Genomic DNA, 23,610 nt, shown 5'->3' on the forward strand with positions numbered 1-23,610 from the left:
TATTTTAATAAATGTACTTACGACTGGATTAAGTCTGAATGTTCAACAGCAAACAATCTTTATCGTACTGCATTTAAGAAATATTAAAAATTGTATTGGATTATATTAAAACAAATGGCATCACCGTATAAATTGAATGTACATTTCATGAAACATTGAATACTTGCTAATATAATTTAATATAATTTAATTATAATTAGTCCTTATACACAAGAAGAAAAAAAATTATTTTTATTAAAAACTTCAATTTACTAAGAAAATTGCAATGTGTATTAAAAGTAATTTGTTTTCATGGAAATTGTAACTTTGAATAATCAAAAATATTTAACTATATAAAAAAAATATTTTATATTGCTAAATATATGTTTTTTACCATAGAGACGATTCCTATTAACGTAACATTTCCCGTATAGCCAACTTAATAATACTAAATTATTACTATTATTTATTATTTTTTTATAAAATTTCGATAATTTAAAAATATTTTTATATTTAATAACAATTTTGAATACAATAAATCATTATCTATGGTAAAGTTAACTTTGCTCATAATTTACACATTTTAATCTTAATACTTAGTAAGTTTTAGTGTTAATAATATATTCTAGTAAGATTACACTGTCTATAAATTGTAAAGTCAGGAAAAAAAAATGACAAATATACTAATAACTTGATATATTCTAAGTTCGATAACTAATTTTAAATCATTTGTCACCCATGAAAATCATCCATTTCTAAAATGTTGTGTTTGCATATGAATGTTATTAAATAAAAAATTGTTAAATTTTTGGAAAACGTCTAAAGCATATTTTTTTAAGAACAAAAATAAAATAAATTTAAATTTCACTAAAATATATTCATGAAAGACATAGAAAATCATAAATATTATTTTAATTATCCTTGAATATTTCCAGTACATTAACAGCTTATAAATTTCGTTTTTTTAATTCACTTAGTATATTGCAAATAGAAATAAGAATAATAGGAATTAAAATCTGAAGCTCAAGAAAATATAAAAGCTATCTTAATTTTATTATTGTATTATTTTATAAAAAAAAAACGTTTTATGTAATAATAAAGTATTCAATAAACTAAAAACTAAGCTAAAAACCAAAAATAAATCTTGTATTATTTTATTTTCAATTGAAAATAAAAGTATAAATGGAAAGATTGATCCAAATATTTTCGTATTAAAGAATGGATTTTGAGTTATAAACTATTGCTACCATTAATTTATTTTAATCACGTCGTCATGTACGAGGATTGCTATATTGAGGCCTTAGTATAATGACAAAGACGCCGATGTCACAGAATAACTGCCATAAGCACTGTAATTATAACAATAGCTGTGTTTGAACAATTTTAGAAATTAACATATAACAACCTGTATATTGATATATTTCTATGTTCAAAGAAAATTCGAATTGTGATACTTTGAAAAATATTACAGTAGAATTTACCGTTACATTATTAAAAATTTCTATTAACAGCGTTTTAAAATATAATATAGAAACATATTTAATAAAATTCTATTTCGATTTTAATAATTTATAGGGTAAATCAATTTAACCCACTCAGGCGTAAAGCAAATTTTTACTATTGTACTATAAATCTATTTCATTAAATATATAGTGTGTTCAGGTATGCTTTTTATAAAAAGGGTATGAAGGACTGGCAACCGATAAAAACGACATGACGACAAGCTCACGCGTTAATCTTCATAGCAGTAGATTTGCATACACTCGCGTAAAAACTATAATTATAACTTTAATTATATTTTAAAAATTATTGATATTTGATAGTATTGTCTTTTTGATAAACTATGTAGGTTTAAATGTTAATTCACGTTTATATAATAATATAACTACTATTACAAGAATAATTAAAGATAAAAAATATTAAATATATATAAAAAGTAATTAATAAAGTAACGTATAAATAAATAAAATAATACCTTCGTAGAAAAATATTAAATTATTATTTACAATCATTTTTTTCGGCCATAAACGAACTAAAAACAATTTTATAGTTGAAATGTTCATCTTTTACTTATTTATCTTAAATATTATTTTTTAATAAATTTAAATCAAAATACATGATAATTCATCATTTTTTGCTATGTTGTTTTTAATAAGTGTGAACTGAAAAAGTAACAGCTCCGTTAACTATACAATTGTAGCGGCCTCAATTCATCCTTTATCAATAAGAAATTTAAAAAGTCCCATCCTTTATTATTATTTGTATTTCAAATCTATTTTAAAACTTTTACAATTTTTGATCAGCTCAAGGTACGTTGGTATCTTGCTTTTGTGTTTATTTCCACTTTATTCATTGTGTAATTTATTTAAGAAAATTATTAACAAATGATTATATATAAAATAATAATTTCAAAAATTGTTATTTAAAATATAAACATTTAAATAGGTGTATAAATTATGAAACTCATGTTAGTGCATTGCTGGCGGTATTCTCATGTTCGGTTTATATCTTTTAAAGGTGTGAACCAGACCTATTATTTTTCTTGTTTAAATATATTCAAGGATTACTGAGAAACGAATGAAATAAGTCTAAACCATTGTCTAATTAAAACGTTTAATGTGATTTATTGTAAATAATGAGCTCATTGGAAAATTGGATAATTCACGATTAAATGAATTAAATAAATTAACTCTTTAATAATAAAGAATTAATCTGCTATAATTGAACATTTTTTTTTTAACTTAATTTTATATTTAAAACTATGTATTTTTTTTTAGCTACGATGCGAAGCTAAAAACTTGTATTGGTTTTACTATTTTTTTTTTTGTGTCTGTTACCACTTTTTTTCAGTTCTTACCGAACCGATTTCTTTCAACGATACGTCAAAAGATCACAAATCGTATCTAGTCGAAGACATTACCTTCAAAAATTGAAAAATTTCCCTCGTTCCCCGTACATAGGGAAAATCTCCAAAAAAAACTACAAATTTCAAAATAGCCAATTTTTGACATTTTTTGTATTTTTTTTACTTAAAACTCCCATAACTTTTTCAAATAAATTACAAATTAAAATATTATTCTATATAATAGTCCTACTGAGTGTCACTTTTTAATTATATTGATCGATAATATACATGAGCTTAACAATAATCAGTCACACTATTTATGATTATTATTTTTACATTTATTGCATTTAAGAAACAGATACTAAAGTCGAACGGCTTAGGGATTTCTTGATAATGTATTTAACTTTATTTTGTATTAAAATCTTAAAATTGCCTTTTCATGAATATTACAACAAATTTTTATTTAATCAAATGTAAAATAAATAACTTCAATACGACATTAATAGAATAGCAAAAAATAATTCATAACAAGAGCTGATTCAGAACTATTTTATGGGCTAGTGCACCTCCGCGCTCACTTTCGGATCCGCCTATGATTCATTTTGGCCATAAAAAATAATTATACTCTGAAAACGATCCTAGGAGTTTTGTTAGGTGCGCATTTATAATTTTTCAATAAAAAAGGCTAAGGAAAATTTTTTCACAATTTTAGCATGACTGTTATTTTTAATGACTTAAAAATAACATTTTAGGACAAATGATAGTCACATTAATTTTGGAGGGATCATGCCCTTCGAGATCCCAATAAGACGCAATCTGAATTGATTGAAAGTAAATTTATTCACTTTTTAATTATAATTTTCGGGTTTTTAACGGATAAGGAATTTATCATACGTATAATTACTTTTAAAATTATAAATTCTTAAAAATCGCATATTTATGATAACTGACAAAGTTTGTATATTATTTCTTAATAATAAATCATATTATTAATTATTATAATCAGCAAATTTATGTTTTATCGTTTTTCAGTCCAATAAGGAATTATCAGTATTTTTTTTGATTATAATGTCATACGAGATTATGTTTAATAAATTGCACGTACTTAGTGGTTTATATGAAACTATATAAAACCCGTAAATTATTCAACATTATATCTCAAATTATATCTCACGAAAGTGTCAATTAAAACAAAGGTAAAATAGTTTTATAGATTGTAATCTAACATATTTATAATAATGGTTAACAACATCCCAAAGGTTTAATTAGAATCCCTATTAACAATAATAAAACCAGTATAAATGAAAATTTTAAATTTTTACGTATAATTCAATTTAAGATATTTTATTACAAAAATATAATTATTATTTTATTATAGAGTAATCTAAATTGATTTTGCAAGCAAGGAATTATCTAAAAACATGTATAATGTTATTTATATATCAGAATTTTTTTCTTTCAAATATTTAACTAAATGAAGATTCTAATAGTACTATTTTATTTATCTTAATAACCAAAATAAGTATATTTTAAATGTTTACCTATTATAATACAATCATTTTATGGTTTTATAAATAGTTCATGATAAATAAAAATTTTATGTTTGACCATTTTTAATAATAATAATTAATAAAAATAAATAAATAAAGGGAAATAAACAAAAATATAATAATCAAAATTTATTCAAACATTACAAATTAAAGTTAAACAAAAAATATTAACACTTTTATTCGATAATACATACTTCTTAAACGTACTTCTTAAATTTAATGGGTTAAACATTGGGTATTCAACAAAACACTAATCAATTTTAGGAAAATCAAACATTTAGTACATATTGCTTTAAAATAATCTGATCATATAATTTTAAAACATAAATAAAAGTCATTTAGTATTATAACAGCTTTTATAATTTACTAACATCAACAAGATACAAATAAAAACAAAAATATATTATTTTTTGTCAAATGTAAATAATAGTATAATAACAAATAATAAAACTTTAAACAAAATCAATAATTAATTTAATAGTTTAATCGCGTTGTAGTATTATTATATAACACAAATTCTATTTTATTTTTTATTCCATTAAACCATCCAATTTTTTACCCATGTGTTAAATATTTTATATTATCACTTTCCTTATATTCTTCAGTACTTGTAATAGTATCAGCTAATGAGGATACTTCATTCCATGCAAATTTCACGTCTCTTTCTTCGGTTAAACGGCTACACACAACAAAGCGTATTACAAGCTGTGATCGCACTGACGCAGTAACTAAATAAATTTTACCACTTTTCATCAGACTTTCATACAACCTTTTTGTCCAAATATTATCACCCTGCAAATAAAATCATGTTAATAAATCTTAAGGAATATAATTAAGTTTTATCATTTATTTAATATTTCATAAATTAGTTTCATTTACTTTAAGTCGGAAACAAACAAGTCCCATTGTGACGGGCGTGACAATTTCAAACCGTCTGTCTTGTTCAACCAGTCGGCCAAATAATTCAGCTAATTCTATTTGTTTTCTTATATGAGCTTGAAGACCCTCAACTCCATACAATCTCATTACAAACCAAACTTTCAACGCTCTGAATCTTCGACCCAGTGGTATTTGCCAATGCTAAAAACGTCGTTTAACAAATATTAAACAACAAAATCTTTCATACCTAAAACCATTATATTGTTTATAATTATAAGTACATGTGCATACTCTATAATCTGGAATTTGGGGATTTTGGCTTTGATAACTATGATTTAAATACATTCTTTCCACGTTAAACGCATTCACCAGATGATTAGTGTTTTTCACCCACAAAGCGGAACAATCGAAGTTAACTAAGAGCCATTTATGCAGATTCACATCAAAAGAATCGGCATATTGAATTCCAGCCATTAAATATCTGTATTCAGGTAGTATAAAAGCAGCACCTAAAGATTAAAAAAATTGAATAAATCTTCGCTCAAAACACTTAGATATAATATAATAGTTTAACAATTCTATTAATATTAATATGAACTTTAACTAACTAGACTAGGATACCTGCATAAGCTGCATCAATATGCAACCAGATATTATTCTCATTACATATTGGACCCAAATCTTCGATGCAATCAAATGAACACGTTCCTGTAGTTCCTAATGTTGCAACTACAAAACAAGGAATCAGACCTTTTTTTCGATCTTCCTCGATAGATTTTAGCAAAATAGGACCAGTTAATCGACCTTGATCATCTGTTCCGAGTAATCTCATGTGCATAGAGCCAAGAAGTCCAGATTTTTCTACACTCGAATTGGATTGATCTAAAATTTATGTAAGTAAATTAATAAATAAAACCAAACATGTATATTTCAAATACAATAAAGGTACCAATCGGGACAAAGAAAATTTTACCTGAAGTGTACGCTATAAGTTTCGATTTAATTTCTCCGTCATCTAGTTGAGGATTTATTGCTTTTAAATGTTTAGTCATGCGATCTTTTGCTACCAGTAAACATACAAGTGTTGCTTCCGATGCACTACCCTAAAAATATATCGCAAAAAAAAAATAACGAAAAAAATAAAAATAAATAAAAAATGTATTCAAACAATTAGCTGTAGTTTTTTTATTTATTATTTCAACAATAAAAATTAAGGTCAAAGGTATAATTTAAAAAAAAAATGAGAAATTTTCTGCTGTGACTACTCACTTTAGTTATTAATAAAATGACATTAACTTTGTTTATAGTATATGAAAATATTATTGTATTTTCCAATTTAACGTTTGATTAAAAAATATATATATTTTCTTTTTTTTTTTTTGAGAAAGAGAAATCATGAAAAACACATAGTTAATTTATTATGTAGTTATAATTGCAATAATTTGAAAGTAAGAAAGATAATAATTTATACCTGTATTATACCACCACCTGGTCCTTCTGACTCATTTAAAAACTCTTTTGGAATTTGCAACATTTTCCCAAACCAATTCATAACTTGGACCTCGAGTTCAGTGCACGCTGGACTTGTTATCTTTGAAATATTAGATCATAAAAATTAAATAATTCAAACAATAAATTTGAAATTCTAATTTTTGTAAATTAAATGATGTTTAGATATAAAATCTAAGTATTGAGTAGTATGGTTTAATATTTATTTAATTTAAAAAATATCAAATATTTACCCAAGAAAATCCGACGCAACCTATTCCTGTTGATAGTAGATCTCCCACAATAGCTGGATAAGAATTACCTGTAGGGAAGAATGCGTGGAACTGTGGTGATTGCCAATGCGTTATTCCTGGCATAATGATTTTTTCGATGTCAGCAAAGACAGTTTTCCAATCTTCGCCTTTTACTGGAGCTTCTGAAGGTACAAGGTCATAGAGATATCCCGGTTTTACTGTAGATACAGCTGGCCTGCAAGTTTAAATTATATTATTTTTAGTAAGTGGCATATCTAGGATATTTTTTTTATAAAAGAAATACTTATATAATACAGTGAGATTATTTTAATATTAGCCACTCGGTTTTTTTTTAAATAAAATTTATGTTAAGAAAATTATTTTTGTCATATTTTAGTTTCACATATTTCTTGATTTACCGAAATATCGAATGGATAAGCTTTAATTAATACGCCTCTGCTTATAGACACTCTTGTCTAAAATTTTTTTTTAATAAAAACAAAGCGATGTAAAAAAAATTCTATACGAAAATTCTTTTTTTTATATTAAAATAATTAATAGATTTGACGATTTTGTATTCTATTAACAACTAATCATTGCGAACAAATTTTGATATATATTGTATTTTTATATATATATTTAAATTTTAGTGTAATCATGAACCAACTTTCCTTTGGGTTTGTAACTTCAAATAACAAAGTTTTCATCAAATGGATAATCATGCAGCGTTTAATTTTTGACATCATGATTATGTAACACCATGAAAGTCAGTAACAACGAATTCGAGAAAAAATAATTCTATTTTACCATAAGATAATTAATATAAATGTTGACAATTCATGAATTCGCCAGAAGAATAACTAATAATTTACATATTTCACGCTTAAAGTGTAATGCACATTTATTTTTCGATTACAAACTTTGTGAAACCTTTCTAAATTTTATCATAACTTTAACTTACTTATCTCGGATGTTCTCTGTGTAATCAGCTATGTAGTCAACGATCGTTTTGGCAAAATCTCGGAATTGTTCAGAGTCCATAATTTTAACTAAATTTCCAATAAGTATCCTGAGCCTAAGTATTCAAAACAAAATTTAATTTAATTTATGTAGTTGAGATATGACTCGAAAAGTAATATAATGTGAAAAATATTTTAAATAAAATTATATAAATTAAACAAACTATTTTATAGGTTAAAAAAATACATTTTTCTGCAGACCATGACTTATATTAATTTTAAACTTGTCTTAACAAAAATATAAAGATGAATAACATTTTGGTTTGTATAATATTAAAGAAGTTAATTTTTTATTGTTAAATGAAATTAAAAAAACAAGTGAATATAATAAAACTTGAATTTTTTAAGTCCAGCACAATCTTATATCGGTGAAAAACGTGTTCCTCATTAGTATACTGCTAATAAAATATTAATAGTTTTTGTATACTAGCTTGGTGATGAAACGATTAACTCATGATATGATTAGACTATATTCGTCGAAAAAATTCATGAGTATCAATTCTATTTTATTCAATGGTGTATTTTTAAAATAACTTCGGTGGGGTTTTATAAGTTAGAAAGGGACGGATAGAAAAAAAAATTGTTTGTGTTACCTTTCTAATTGAAATTAATAACACGTCTCTGGTTTCATTAATTGATTTTACTTAATAGTTGAAAGTAAATTTTATGTCAATTTTTTTAAAAGTTTTATTAATTAGTTGACCAATGTATTAGTTTAATATAATAACCAATTTAAAACTAATTAATTTTGTCATTTGTACAAACATTCCAACGTTACATGATTTGTAACTGGTATAGTAAAGAATGCTGTTAAAAAAATACTAAAACATAAAGAGTATTATCAATTAAAAAAAAAGCTTAATATTTGGAAAAATTTAGGTAAATTTTATCAGAGGACAATTTCATTTCTGAAGGTCAGCATTACAAGAATACGAGGGAAACAATAGATTTTTGAAAACAAACAAGGTCCGTTAATAAAATTAACAACTACAACGATGAAGGTGACGCAGCGTGTAAATAGATATATTACACAACAGTACTTCCAAAAACTAAATTTAAAATGACTAAGTATAATCTTTTTAATAATCTACTATAAGATTAACCGTCTAAATTTGATACTCTGTTATTTAGTTTTTATTTTTAATTTAGTAATTAGTTAAATTTTAATGCTACGGTCTAACTTTTTTTTTTATTTGATGCCACTAATTTGTCTAGAGACAATAAGGAGTGAAAACTTTTAGATTGTTGATTTTTTTGTATAATGATTTTAATAAGTATAGTTTTCTTCTTTTTTATTTATTTAAATTATTTTATATTATAATTATAAAAAAAAATAACTTCGTATACTTTTGACTAATGGTTAAAAATACATTAGATATCTATATTTTCTACATAGCTCATTTAGTAATAAATTATTTCCATATGTGTATACAATATTAGAAGTTTAAACACTTCCTCAGTAAAAAAAAATTATACATCTATGACTAGATTTAATCGATAGTCCTTTATCAATGCGCTGTTTCTTGATACATCAAGAACGACTTATTTCATCGAAAAACAAGAATATTATTGAAAATTTTTTTGTTTTCTTTAGTTATTACATATTTTTCTCAATTTAACAACCTTGAAGTACTTTGTATATTCACCCCTTATTCCTTACAAGGGAGTCAATTTTATTTTTTCAAATAGAAACATACATAATTAACTAATAACTAACTTACATATTTATTAGATAATGACCTAATTATAAAAATGTCTGGTCTATAACAACTTTTAGATAAGTATTTCAGAAGTTTTTAATAATTTAAAAAAGCTAGGGTGCTGCTATTCATAACACTAGACATTTTTTGGCCTCAGTCTTCCTCCCACCTATAAATAAAAATGATAACTTCTGAAATATTGGTCCAAAAGTTGTTATCGATCAGTCATTTTCATAAATAAATATGTATAAATATTTATAAATTAATACATACATAAATAAATTATGTATGTTGTTATTTAAACAAATAAAATTGATATCCTTTTAAAATAGGATATGAAAGATGTACAAAAAATTCCATTATTTCAAAAATTACAACAGAAAACAAGATTACTAATTTCTTTTATAATATAATTGCTTCCTTATTTTATTTAATGAACTCCGTGACATAATTTTTCAAAATCTTTGAGTAAGGAAAATAATTTTATTCGTAGTATTCCTTAGAAACTATTCACAGACTAAGTCACGAGTATAATAAAATGTGTAACATAAAATGTTAATAAAAAAACACCAATTTATAAATTTTATATTTTAAATTAATTATTTTCATCTCGAAATGTAGTAAAAAGTAAACACTACAGTAGTGATTATTTTTTATATCATTTTCTTTAACTGTTATAATACTTTTTAAAAATTATAAAAAATTTTGTTGATTGGTGGATAAAATAAAATTTTAGCCAATCATAAAAAAATTTTACCCTTGAAAAGCAAGACATATGTAATAAACTATTTTTTCCATAATCATTTCAAAATTATACTTTAGGAATAATTTTACTTTTTCTTTAAACATACACGATTGTGTTCAGGAGATAGTTATCTCTTATAGTTTATACAATTGTTATAATTATAACTTTTATAATTATCTTTTCTCACAATGCCAACAAATGATCGTATTAAAAATCTATTCATAAGTTCAAATAATAAATGAGTATCAACACAGTTCATCTTTTAATTCTTAGAAGAAACACTTTTTTCTGTTTTTTGTCATATTATCTTCTTAATTCCAAGTGTATAAATTCTCACCAGTGAGTAAGTAAATTAATTTTAATAACTAAGATGATTAAGTATTTAAAACTATTTTGACTAGATTTCTAATTGTTCAATTAAATTGTATTCAAAATAAACATACATTTTTTCGCCCAAACATCTCGTGTTGATGTTATTTTATTGAGCATATAGAATTCGATCATCACTAAAGGGGGTACAATTAAATAATATTATTTGTTACACAAAAATTCATTAATAGTCATAAAGATAAATAGATTTAATTTAATCGAATTAATTTCTCTCAAACGTTTTATTCCACTTATCCTATTTATTATTATTATTATTTTTTTTTTATTCACTTTATAATGTCTACCTATATTAGATGTTCTTACATATTTCACTATATCATATCTTCAGTAACTATATTAACTTATACTTATTTTAATTTATTAATTTTATTTTTCAATCCTTATGGATGGAAAAGCATATAAAAATATATAATATAATTTTGATTCTTTTGAGTATTTTGAGGACTCAATAAATAATGAATTACTGACAGATAAAAATAATTTAATATCTCACAGCATAGGATTTGATGACGCATATTTTTGTTTTTGAAATTTTGTGAGTTATTCAAAACTAGTTTGGTTTATTTTTATTGAGCATCTCGTAAAACAAAGTGACTGTAAAAACGTCAAAGTCGACATCTGGTACTATGAACAGGACCGTATTAAAGATTTTGGCGTGTAATAAGTACATGAATTTTGGCGCCTTTAATTTTTTTATTTTTAAATAATTTTAAAGAGCAACAAAAAAAGTCAATATATTTTTTTATCGCATTTTTCACCACAAGTCATCGTTTTTCTTTCAAGCTTACATCGATTAATATGTTAATTTTAAAATTAATATAAATAACAAAATATATCATATAAATCTCATAAATACTCAATAATAAAATATTTTTTGTTATCGACAATATTTGTAGGTTTTGCTTTTTTATATTGATATTCACCCATAAGAATTTTTTGGGGAGCTATTGATCTTCTAAACCACTCCTTAAATAGAGCTCTGACTATGGAAAAACTGAACACAAAGTAGTATAATTCAATCTCCTGCTCAATTGTTATTATCGGTATATTATATGATAGAAACTTCACAAAAGTATAGATATAATTTTTTAACAACTGAATATTTGTTGAATAATTCAAGACGATTGTTATTTGTGTGACGATAAAATAATCTTGTTGTCTATTAAAGAGTAATACCGTTTGCTTCGTTAATTTAATATACATCATCTGTTCTTGATTATTATATTCTATCGTAATTGACCTAAGTTCTTTAATGTTTTCCCGGCAATGAAAAAAAAAAACTAATGATTCTAGTGATGTCAAAAATAGTTCGCGGATATGGAAATGTTAGCGCGATACTAGTAATCTCTATCAAACGTCACGCTATAATTTTTTTCCTCAAATAAGCTTTTCTTTATTTAATAAACATATTAATCAAATGGAATCGCAAAGATTAGCCACCTTTTTTAATATCTTCCCTCGACTGCTACTAAAAAAGAAATACTGATAAATAAAAAAAATTGTTTAAAGCATTTCGAATAATAATTATTCAATTAAAATAAGTTTACAAATTTTCAAAAACTATTGGAAAAAATAAAATATAATTAATGATATAACTTTAAATTTAAAGCTTATTCATAATTAATAAGCTTAATTTAAATTATTTGTGTATTTTTATCATTATGAAGAAGTCTTGAATAAGACTAATGGAATAAGGTGATTTGAGTCTTTAAAAAGATATAATGGGATTTTTCAAAATATATTTTAATGAAATTAAAAATTGATGTAAAATATTAATACTCTATTGTATTTACGTTTTTTGTAAATTTATGATTGTTTTCTAAACCTAGTAAATCAATTTGATTATATTTCAGGATAGCAAACTTAGAATTGCCAACTAAATCTTTTTTGGGTTTGAAAACTTTAAATTTCCTATTGAATTTTAATTTAATTAAGTCATACAATTTTAGAGTTTTCTAATTGTAACATTAACGATAATAGTATAAATATATTAAAACTCACCTTTCCAGAATGTCTAAACAATTTCTCATGTGTTTTATCTAAATATCTCAAATACGTCGATTCTGCTAACTCGTAAGTACGTTTAACAATGACTGTTCTTTTTATCGGTTCAAATGACTTTGTATAAAAATTAACGACAGCACATCGAATTATCTGAGATTTTCCTACTTATACCTTACTGTTTCACTTAAGCTAAGCTACTGTTTATTATGTGTCTTAATATGAAGTTTCTTTTAAAGTTATATTCAGTTCCGGAATATTGTTATGGTAATAATAGAATAGAATACATTTTATTATTATTTTTTTTTTTTCTAAAAAATACTAGATTTCTATTAATTATTTCTTTTATGTCTTTAACGTTAAATTGATTAAAATTTTTCAAACTTCAATCTTCATATTATAATATCCAGATCACTCTATACAATAAAGAACAATAATCAATATAATTGGTTTTTATTATTTTATATTATCAAAAAAACTTATTGTCACGAATTAGATGACACTCTTCACGTCACACATGGCTGAATTTTTTATACAAATATTATAACTAAAAATTTGCTTTTTAACATATATTAAAAAATTGAAATTAAAATGTCTAAAGTATAATTTAAAACTTAAATGTAATTTAATAATTGTCTATATTTTTTATTTTGTAAGAATAATTCTTGGAATTAAGTAAAACAATTGTATTAATTATAGTTAAATATTTTATCATGCCTTTAAATTTGTTGTAAGTTAATTAAAATAAAACATTTCATAAAAAAAAATTATTCAATGATTTATAAAACTAATTACACGAGTTAAAACAACAAAACTCACCTGAATAAAATGTACTTCTCTTTAAATATTTTAATTTTAGCTAAAAATTTTCAAGTTCAACAAATAAAATAAAATACTGAGATTATTCGTTCTCACAATGCACTCTCTACAAATCAATGTGTTACGAAGACTTATATACTGTACATTGTTTATGTAAACCAATAATAGGATAATAATTGATAAAATATCAATTTTTTTTTCATATACTAATTTTCAAAGTAGAAGTTCATTAGAGTACCGACACTTGCATTTTCAAATATAACAAAAGTAAACCTAGGTATGTATAAGTAGACAATGATTTTTTTTTGCAATTTTACCTTGGCCACCAATAAATCAACCTGCAGAGAATTATATAAGTCACCAGTCCATACTAATGGTGAATCTAACTATTCATCCGTGGCTCCAAGGGCAAGGTCAAGAAAATATTGTATTCGTTATTTTAGAAAAATACGAGGTTAATTATTATGATTAAGATTTAATATTATAATATGATTATAGTAAAACATAATAAGAAAGGGAAGGGTCAAAATCCGCTAAGCTGTTAACTGCACGTAAATTCTAAAAAATGTAACGCCATACTAATCACAAAAATAACCTTAATTATTTAACTATAACAACAAGGATATTTATATTACATTATCTGTTTAATCCAATAGAAACTTAGGTTTTTTTTCAGGTCCTTGGAAAATTTAGTGAGATTTTTAAAATTTACATTTATTATGAAGCAAATGTTTACCCTAAAAGCTGAACACAATTAAATTAATTATACAATATGAATTGATCACTTGTGGCTAATATTATTTAAAATGAAATTAATTATTTAGACTTAAAATAATTATTCAACAATAATTAGTTCAAGTACTATAGTAAAAGATAAATAATTTCAAAAACTTATTAATAATAAATCAATACCTTCAATTTTTTACATCAAAGCTAAATTTTATTTAAATTATCGGTAATTATTTAAAACGATTAGTTGTAATATTATTATTACAATGAATGTTACTGTAACTTTATAAAGTTAACAAATAACTCCACTTAAAATTAGTTCAGCTGTATAGCTAATATTGCCTTTCGAAAAAGTTTTTGTGATCAATGTGTAGTAAAAAGTGTTATTTATTATTCAGATAGTCCGCAGTAAAAAATGATAAATTTTTGGCCATTCAAATCGAATTTTCTAACTTATTTGTATTCAGTTGGGATGATATTGTGGTACAATGTTGAAACAAACTATATGTGGTCACGTTTCTTATCGGAAATTTCGTAGGGCACTTAAATTTCTGACCGTCCTCAAATATAAGTATATCAGAAACGTTTCAGAGTGGTGGACGAAAAGGACTGAACCTTTGACTACAACTACAGCCTTTTGAAAACGCCATCAACAACATACGGTAGGAAACATCGTTTACTGACAACAAAAAATGTTTAATAGTACACCATCCAACGGCCGGGTTTTCCAACATGAAATGATTAATGATTATGCAAATATCGGTAAAAAACGTCTATTGTAATCTACATGTTGGTTGATGGCGTTGTATGCCGTCATAATTTTGATTTTCTCAAATAGAGAAGTATTAAAACGTGCAAAAACGTTGATGCCTTACATTGAGGGCCTACAAACTCTTAATTGGTGCACTGCAGTATAGTAATTATTATTAACTTACCAACGAAAAAGATATTAAGTCCTGCTCCAATAAACTGTAAACAAAAGTTCGTTTCACGTCCGATTGTAGTTCCGTATATTCTCTGTTCCGGTTTAATTTTCTTTTAACGTTTCCCATAACGAGCTTTTTAATTTCTTTTAATGCTTGTCCTTTTGGATGAGAAACATAGTTTGACGTCCAATAACCGACATTTCCGTTGAAGGAGATTTTTATTAGCAATTTAATAACCACTTCACTGTGTCGAGAAATATTTTATTTCTGCTTTGTGCTACAGATAGTGTAAAAATTGAACTTAGTGTTTTTCGGCGATATCAGCTGCTTGTAATTAACTTCTCTCAAAACGTTATCAGTCTGATGTTTTAATAGTATTATACGTTATTATTTTATTGATTATAGTACCATTTGAAGCCTTATTTTCACTAAAAAAATTATTTATAGCCTTTTTTTTGGAACTTTCTTACTAATTGAATACATATATTATTTGGATTGATAAATGATCTACTTAATGATATTGTGCATTAATTGTCCACGATTAAACTTATGATGACTATAACACATGTTCTTTGCACATTCATTAACTTTTTAACAAATTGTTATTGTTTTGGTTAAACAACAATGAAACTTATTTTATCATCACGCAAATAAATTTTTATTTTACATTGAAAACCATCAAATGTTTAATTGTAAAACTAGGTATTTTAATTTATAAATGTATAGGTATTACAAAAACTTGAATACTCGTATGGTATGAATTAATTTTTACTGATCTAGTCAATTAAATCTATAAAAGTCAAAAGTAATAAGTGAAAACCTTGACAAAAGAAAAAATATTTTATTCTTTAAGCAATTAATTCGTCACGATTTTCAATGATTAAAAGGATTATTAATTATTAGCAACCGCACCAAAACCAAATGGTAGGGGTAATTGCTACCCCAGTCAAAAAACGGGAAAGCAAAATTATAATTTCGCAACCCCCAAAAAATTATGACTAAAAAATATTGTAATTAAAGATTTAGGTGGTTTTAAAACTTTTTTTAATTCTGTCCTTTAAATAAACGTCTTTTATCGATTTCAGATTTTAGTATTATATTTAATACTATTATGTTATCAATTTTGGTCTAGCAAATTTTATTGACCAAAGTAAACTTGCAATCTTTTTCCCAAAGATTAAATTTGTTTTTTATTCAGTACTTCAATTACATTCTTCTAAATTAAAATTTTTAATTTATTATAAGTTATTTTGCTTAAAATGTTTGATTTTGAATGTACCATAAATTGAACTAAATAGTTTCCAAAGTTATGTCATTGGCGTATCAGGAGGCATGTGACCCTTACTTGGATTATCATAGCATACTTAAAAAAAGTATTATGAACGAAAAAAATTGATTTATAAGTCTAAACATTTTTATGACCCTCCATCAAAAAATTCTAAACCGTCCTTGATATACTATAATGTAGTATATCATCAATAATTATTAAAGTAATACAAGAAGATTCTTTTAACGCTAGCTTTTCGATTTATCTGAAAATAATGATTATCAATTTGATGAAAACTTTGTTATTCAAAATTACTAATCCAGAGGTAAAAAAGTTGGCTCAAGAGTTTATTACAATTTAATAAATTTAAAAATCTGTTCGCAATGATTAGTTGTTAATAAAATACAAAATCGTCAAATCTATTAATTATTTTAATATAAAAAAAAAGGATTTTCGTGTAGAATTTTTTTACAATCGCTTTCTTTTTATAAAAAAAAAAATTTAATCAAAAGTGTCTATAAGAAGAGGCGTATTAATTAAAGCTTATCTACTTCTTTATGATCTAAAATAAATCATATAATTAAGACACAAAGTATACAGAATGATTCTTTTGATATTATCCATTAGATATTTCGGTAAATCAATAAATACGTGAAACTAAAAAATGACAAAATAAATTTTCTTAATAATTTTTATTTCAAGAGAAATCTAATGATTATCGTTTAATGAATCACCTTATATAAAAAATAATAATATGCGTTATCATGGGTAAAGTTTATAAATTTCTTTTTTTTTTATGATCACTTTAAATCGACCAAAAGAAATAGCTTTACTCGATGTTTTACCTTTAGTACAATCGAGGGGACTAATTTTTAGTTAATAAATATTTGCTCCCTCCCCTTTGTATAAAATAGTTTCAACACTTTTAAATTTTAGATATATTAATTAAAACAATAAAAGAACTTTATTCTATTAAAAGGTTTGTTTAAAAATAGAAAAATTTTACTTATAAAATTATTATTCTACTTCTAGGTATACAAAATACATAAAAAACGTTATTTTAACTCAGAAACGAATTTTTGAACCATTTTTGGTGGGGATTCTTAAAGAATAAAATGTATTTGGAACACGCATCAGTCCTACTCAACATATTAAATCATGTAAATATATCAGTGTCTGGGAGGGGTCCAGACACCTCACCCACGTAAATCCCGCATTATCGAATCGGCCTCTAGAATAATCCTCGGTATTATAATTTGAGTATTGAACATTTTATAATATATTTCTCAAATTATTAATCAATGTTTGAAGGGTTTTAAGAAGGAAATTAGAACATAAAAAATATAAATCTATGTAATACATATACCAGTGTTGTTACGTTTTAAATACACAGTTTATAACACCAAAATTCAAAATTGATCTTTAGAGATATTTTAAACGTTTAAAGTATGGGTTTTAACAACTCTGACATGTATTAAAGACTTAAAAAATCTTTTTAAAGTCAGTTATAAAATTACTTTACACTATAAATTATGTTCTTTGGACCTTATAAAATTCATAGATATATAGTAAATAATTTTCTATTTTTAATAATTTTTTCCATTTAGATTTAATTAGTTCTATTTATATTTTCAAATTATAAAATTTTGCAACCTTATATCATGTATATATTTATATATATATATATATTCTGAACATAGTCTTAGTAATGATTGAACATATTCAAATACATTTTCAAAATCATAAATTGCGCAATTATATTTATTTTATTCTTAACTAGCTCATTAGTATTTACAATTTTCTATTATTTTAATAAACAATAAATATAAAGCCATCTCTTATATTATCATGAGAAATTCAAAAATATAATAAAACTTTTAATATAATTTATGGTAAATTATCAAGTTATTCTTCAAGTTTCACATTATGATTTAACAAATATAAAAAATAACATTCATTTCGGTAATTAATATAACAAAAAAATCAAGATTTAAATATGAGGGGCTACAATTATGATTGGCATTCATCGTAAAATATAATTACAAAATTATAACTCTAATAAGAAAAAACATTTCTTTATCAAAAGAAAATAAATTAGTAAACTTAAGTAAATTTAGAACTTAACACTAATACATTTTGTAAGTAAATTTAGAAGTACTAGTTGAAAAATAAAATTTATTTGAAATATAAATTTTTATTTCTAATTAAGAAATTATACACTTTAAAAAACAGATATTTTTTAGTATGACTATAGACAATAATAAAGAAAAATATATTTCACACTACAATAAATTTAACTTAATCTAAATCTATTCTACATGGTTTTGCATTATCATCTTCTTTATCAGAATCAGTTTTTTTGGCTGTGTCATCATCAAAATCGTCCCATTCTTCAGTCAAATCAACTGGTTTAACAATTTTTTCTTTAACTTCTTGAGCAGCATCTTCCAATGTAATAGTTTCAACTTCTGCTGATTCTTCAACTTCACCACTTTCATCTTTAATTAATTCATCTGCTTCTTTCAAGACATCACTCTCATCATTACTTAACATAACTTCCTCAATTTTATCATTACTTTTATTTTCAGCTAAAATTTTAGTTCCTGGTGGTAAAGAAGCACTATCAACAACAGGAATAATTATTTCTTTAGATTTAGATGTTTTTGGTGATTCATAGAATTTATGAAAATTTCTTAAGTGTCCTTTAAGCATAAGACTCGAGCGGAATTTTCTTGAGCATTCACTACATGTGTAACTATTTATAGTATCTTTTTTGGGAGATTGTGGTTTAGAACAACATTTATTTAATGTCTTATGTCTATTTAAATGTACATCAGTTGTAGCTATAAATCCACATTGATCACATTTAGGGAATTTGTACTCTGCTGGTGGAGTTATGTTGTGTTTAGTATACATATGATGAATTTGTAAACTTTTCCGTACAGAAAAATGTCCGCAATGTTCACAAATTCTTGTATCTTCTTTTTCATTATGTTTTTCTACTAAATGTCTTCTGTATGTATAATAACTATCTAATTTTAATGGGTTAGATTCTGTTCCACATAAATTACAAGACCAAGGTCCTTTAATATTCATTATATCTGGTTTAACTTTGTGAGTAGTTAATGGTTCCTTAGCATTAGTTCCAGCTGGTAAAATTTTATTGACAGAATTAGGTGTATTGATAATAATGCTTTCAAACTGACTTTGGTTAGTACTAGACATTATTTTTAGTTTGATATTACCCTTACTCTGTAATAGATGAGGGAATTTTTTTAATATTTCTTGTACAACCTTACTATTAGAATTTTCTGGATCAGTTTCACTCACAATTTTTAATTTTTTTCCAGCGGGAGATAATGGTAAAAATTTTGTATCGCATTTGGCAACTTGAGGTTTTTCATTCTCTTTTTTTCCAATTATATCACCATTAGCTGTTCTTTTGAGCATTGCTTTGGCATTTTCAGTATTTTCTTGTTTAATTAAAGGAGCACTATCATATTTTGGTAGCTCAAATGTGTTTTCACAAAATTCAGGAACATCATCAATATCACAATCAAAACGCATGGGTTTATTTTCACTTAATACATCTTTAACTTTCATTGTATTTATAAAAGTAGATGCTGGTGTATGTTCAGGAGGTGATCGTACATTTATGTTACTTAGGACTATAGGTTTTTTAGCAGGTCGATATTGATTAAGAGCTATAGCTGAATGTGATCTTGAAGTCGAGGCAGGAGAGGAATGGTAATCAGACTGTTGTTTCTTTAACACACTAGATTGAGATTCTAGTAGCTTCAATAAAACAGTAACTTGTAACATATCAGCAACTTCAAGTAAAGCTAACCGCGAGTCTTCAGTATAAAGTAGCTGTCCTGTGTACATAAACATAACTACACTTTTGACAGCATTAAAATCTAGATGATCAGGCATAGTGATAGACATATCTTTGTTGGGATGAGAAACAAAATAATCTGAGCAAGTATTTAATACAACACGGTGAACTTTAAATGATTCATTATTTTTTGAACGGATTGTATAATCGCAGTATTCATCTTTTTTGGCCAAATTGTTCAGCCTTTGCATGAAAAAGTTTCCCCAATTGTCAATTTTTAACTGATTAGGAATGGCCATGATTAAAATATATCACCTAAAAAATTTACAGACATTACTATAAAAAATTTTTAAAATAAATTGTTAATAGAGAATGAAAAATAGAAAATAAAACTCAATAATTCAAAGCATAACTATATTTTAATCTACCTAACAATTATTAACACCTATGATATATTAATTATTATTATAATATATATTATATATTTTTATATGATCATAACAAAATAGGTTATCACTGTATTTCTAAATAAGGGTCATTTTATCTAAAAAAACTATATTTTATACTTTATAATGTTTACATTTTTTATACATAAGCTTCATTAAAGTGAAATGTTATAAAATAATTTTTCAGTTATTAAAAAATCAGTAATATCTTCATGTTATGATTTTTTCATTTATACTAGAATATATAAAATATGATTTTATTTTAAACATTGCTATTTCTTAATAAATAAACTTTAAAATTTTAATAATAAATTTATATTATGTCTTTTTATAACTGAACAAATTACATTCTAATACTAGTACTTAATTATTATGAAAATTGAATATAAATAGTGAATAATCATAGGAAGCTAGCTAATTGATTTAAGGTATATTTACTTGCTTATAATATAAATATTTAAAAATAAAACACATTCGATTCAAATATTAGGTGCATCACATAAACATTTTTTACACTTTATTTTATTCTCTAAAAGGATTAAATTTTATGATTTTAAAAGTAAATACTGAATTAATCAATTTATAAGAATACCTATAAATTTTTAATAATTATTTATAATACGTAATTTAACTCAACTAAAAAGATAAATATTAGAAGTACTAAATATGTTAATTTTGAGTTGGGAACTATGTATTGATTTTTTTTTATTTATTAACATAAAAATTATTGTGATTAATAATCCCAGTCTTTAATTTCAATGATGCCACTCATTCCATAAAATTATCAAGGCTCTTGTTGATTATGTGGATTTATATTAGTATTATCTGTAATAGAGTAAAAAATAATTTTCTATCTTGGAAAGAGAATACTAGACTACGTGCATAGGCCATACAGAAAATTGTGTTAAAAGATTGGATAATACCGGTTGGCTTCATTCAAATGCTATTGACCAATTAATTTAACTAAAATTTTACTTATAAGAATCACTAAGGTTTTCTTTGTTCCCATTTAAATTATGTACTCAAAATATATAACTCTAAACCTTATAGATCTTTTTTGAAATATTAGTATTTACCTTAAAGATACTTAGGATATGTTTGAAATAAATATATTTTTCTTTTGTTTACATATAATACAAATATGTAGATGATGATAATAACTAATAGATAATAGATGGTGTAGGTATCATAACAATATTCTAAATTGTTACACAAAAATACTTTATCTTTTAATAAAATTATAATTTACTTAAGTAAAATTGTATTTGTTCATTATAAATACTATTTAAGTATTTAATGACCAATAACTCTTATAATAATGCATTCTGAATTGCAAGCAATAGATAAATATATTTAAAATATCCTAATTCATTAGAAACATTAGTTAAAAATTCTGTTAAATTATAAAGAAATGAATATTTAGACTTCAAATAGACTTATTTTTCTTAATGAAATGTGTTAATTTTTTTTTTAAATTATACAGAAAACATAATTAAATTTATCAATAAATTATTTTAGTTTAAAACGACTTATTAAGAATTTATATCAAATGTCTATGGTCTAGGGAAATTTCTGTATTACAATAATACATAGAACAAAAATACTGGTTGAATTATAAGTTAACAATTTTTAATGTCAGATGTTCGTCAATCTGACTTATAGAAGAGCAATAAGACCCCTAAAATGTAAAGTCTGTTATACTAAAATAAAAGTTTACACACTCGCACCCTTTTCACACAAATATTGTCAGAATCTTGATCAGATATTTTTCATTAATAAATACGGATCCGGTGTCATCGTCCCCTCCAATAAAAACTTACTCTTCAGCACTTTTTGTCGAATAGAATGCGACGGACTATAAATTGACGGAAAATACTTACCACAAGATAGTGCTGATTACAGCAACTACAGCAATATGTAGTAGTTCAATGCTTCTGTTTAGTTTTTTGATATAGTAAAATTGTTTAATTTGCTTTTAACAATGATTTGTTGTTTACGTAAAAACAAATGATTATATGAAAGTAACAATGTTGTTTAAGACACTAATAACAGCGAACAATCAATGGTGGCCGTAATGTATCAGAGGTGGGTACTGCTTGCGACGCGCTACCTGCCGGTGATAATAGATGATAGACGCGGTCAATTACAGTGTTACCACACCGAAATTAACAAGATTTTGGTAATCTCTTTTAAATTGAACGTTTAGGGAATATGTTGAATATGAAGTATAATTAATAATACTTGATTAATGTAGGAATTAATAAAGTACTTAAAAATATTACGCATACAAGTACTTATCACCTACTAACTAGGGACTTTTAAATAGACTCAAATTTATCACAAATGACAAGAAATTCACGTATTCAACATAAACCACTTATTAAAGAAACGACGTAAGTTTCAACATTTTAAAAATTGAGTTTTTAAGTGCAATTTGTTTTTTATGGATAGACGCTTCATTTTTGAAAAATCTTTAAATGTTCTATATGTTTGAAAATTTTTAAAGATTTTAAAAAAATTTCAATTTCAAAGCAACACACCACACCAATGGAAGCTTAAAACGATTTTTTACTGTTTTCTACTAGTTAAATATTTTGGATTACGCCATTTTTTATTTAAGTGGTTTAAATAATGTCCCTTGTTATAAAAATTACGCTAAGACTAAAAATATAAACAATTATATTTGTGTAAATTAATTTTTATACAGGTATATTTTAACACAGGTCTGTGTTGTAATA

At 24.3% G+C, this 23,610-nt stretch overlaps 2 protein-coding genes across 6 annotated transcripts; both read right to left on the reverse strand.

The window, feature by feature from the left end:
* Positions 1–4,600: 4,600 nt before the first annotated feature.
* On the reverse strand, positions 4,601–15,588 carry LOC126905216 (aromatic-L-amino-acid decarboxylase-like). 3 transcript variants are annotated; one of them, XM_050684732.1, is made up of 9 exons: positions 15,334–15,588; positions 7,957–8,070; positions 6,996–7,230; positions 6,725–6,844; positions 6,227–6,356; positions 5,875–6,135; positions 5,545–5,762; positions 5,254–5,454; positions 4,601–5,166 (listed from the first exon to the last, which is right to left on the reverse strand). In XM_050684732.1, exons 2-9 carry the CDS (start codon positions 8,034–8,036, stop codon positions 4,930–4,932), a joined length of 1,482 nt encoding a protein of 493 aa, XP_050540689.1. In that variant the 5' UTR covers positions 8,037–8,070; positions 15,334–15,588; the 3' UTR covers positions 4,601–4,929. The 3 variants fall into 3 exon arrangements, with proteins under 3 accessions (XP_050540689.1, XP_050540688.1, XP_050540686.1); XM_050684731.1 differs by lacking the exon at positions 15,334–15,588 and adding an exon at positions 13,670–13,813; XM_050684729.1 differs by lacking the exon at positions 15,334–15,588 and adding an exon at positions 12,851–13,160.
* A 3,251-nt stretch (positions 15,589–18,839) lies between these two features.
* Positions 18,840–22,932, reverse strand: LOC126905215 (centrosome-associated zinc finger protein CP190). Of its 3 annotated transcripts, none has more exons than XM_050684726.1 (2): positions 22,753–22,932; positions 18,840–20,741 (listed from the first exon to the last, which is right to left on the reverse strand). In XM_050684726.1, the coding sequence occupies exon 2, from the start codon at positions 20,723–20,725 to the stop codon at positions 18,890–18,892; it is 1,836 nt and encodes a 611-aa protein (XP_050540683.1). In that variant the 5' UTR covers positions 20,726–20,741; positions 22,753–22,932; the 3' UTR covers positions 18,840–18,889. The 3 variants fall into 3 exon arrangements, with proteins under 3 accessions (XP_050540683.1, XP_050540685.1, XP_050540684.1); XM_050684728.1 differs by lacking the exon at positions 22,753–22,932 and adding an exon at positions 22,600–22,722; XM_050684727.1 differs by lacking the exon at positions 22,753–22,932 and adding an exon at positions 21,949–22,054.
* Between the last annotated feature and the right edge of the window lie 678 nt (positions 22,933–23,610).

This window comes from Daktulosphaira vitifoliae, unplaced genomic scaffold (genome assembly GCF_025091365.1).
Source record: "Daktulosphaira vitifoliae isolate Bord-2020 unplaced genomic scaffold, ASM2509136v1 Scaffold_4, whole genome shotgun sequence".
NCBI classification, from domain to species: domain Eukaryota; kingdom Metazoa; phylum Arthropoda; class Insecta; order Hemiptera; family Phylloxeridae; genus Daktulosphaira; species Daktulosphaira vitifoliae.

Excerpts from the sequence above, each read along its gene's own strand:
- LOC126905216 (XM_050684729.1), bottom strand. The coding sequence starts at position 12,879 with ATGAGAAATTGTTTAGACATTCTGGAAAG. Across the intron at positions 8,071-12,850 it reads TGTTTAGACATTCTGGAAAG|GCTCAGGATACTTATTGGAA; the intron begins GTGAGTTTTAAT and ends TTGAATACTTAG. Across the intron at positions 5,167-5,253 it reads TTGTTTGTTTCCGACTTAAA|GGTGATAATATTTGGACAAA; the intron begins GTAAATGAAACT and ends TTTTATTTGCAG.
- LOC126905215 (XM_050684726.1), bottom strand. The coding sequence starts at position 20,725 with ATGGCCATTCCTAATCAGTTAAAAATTGACAATTGGGGAAACTTTTTC.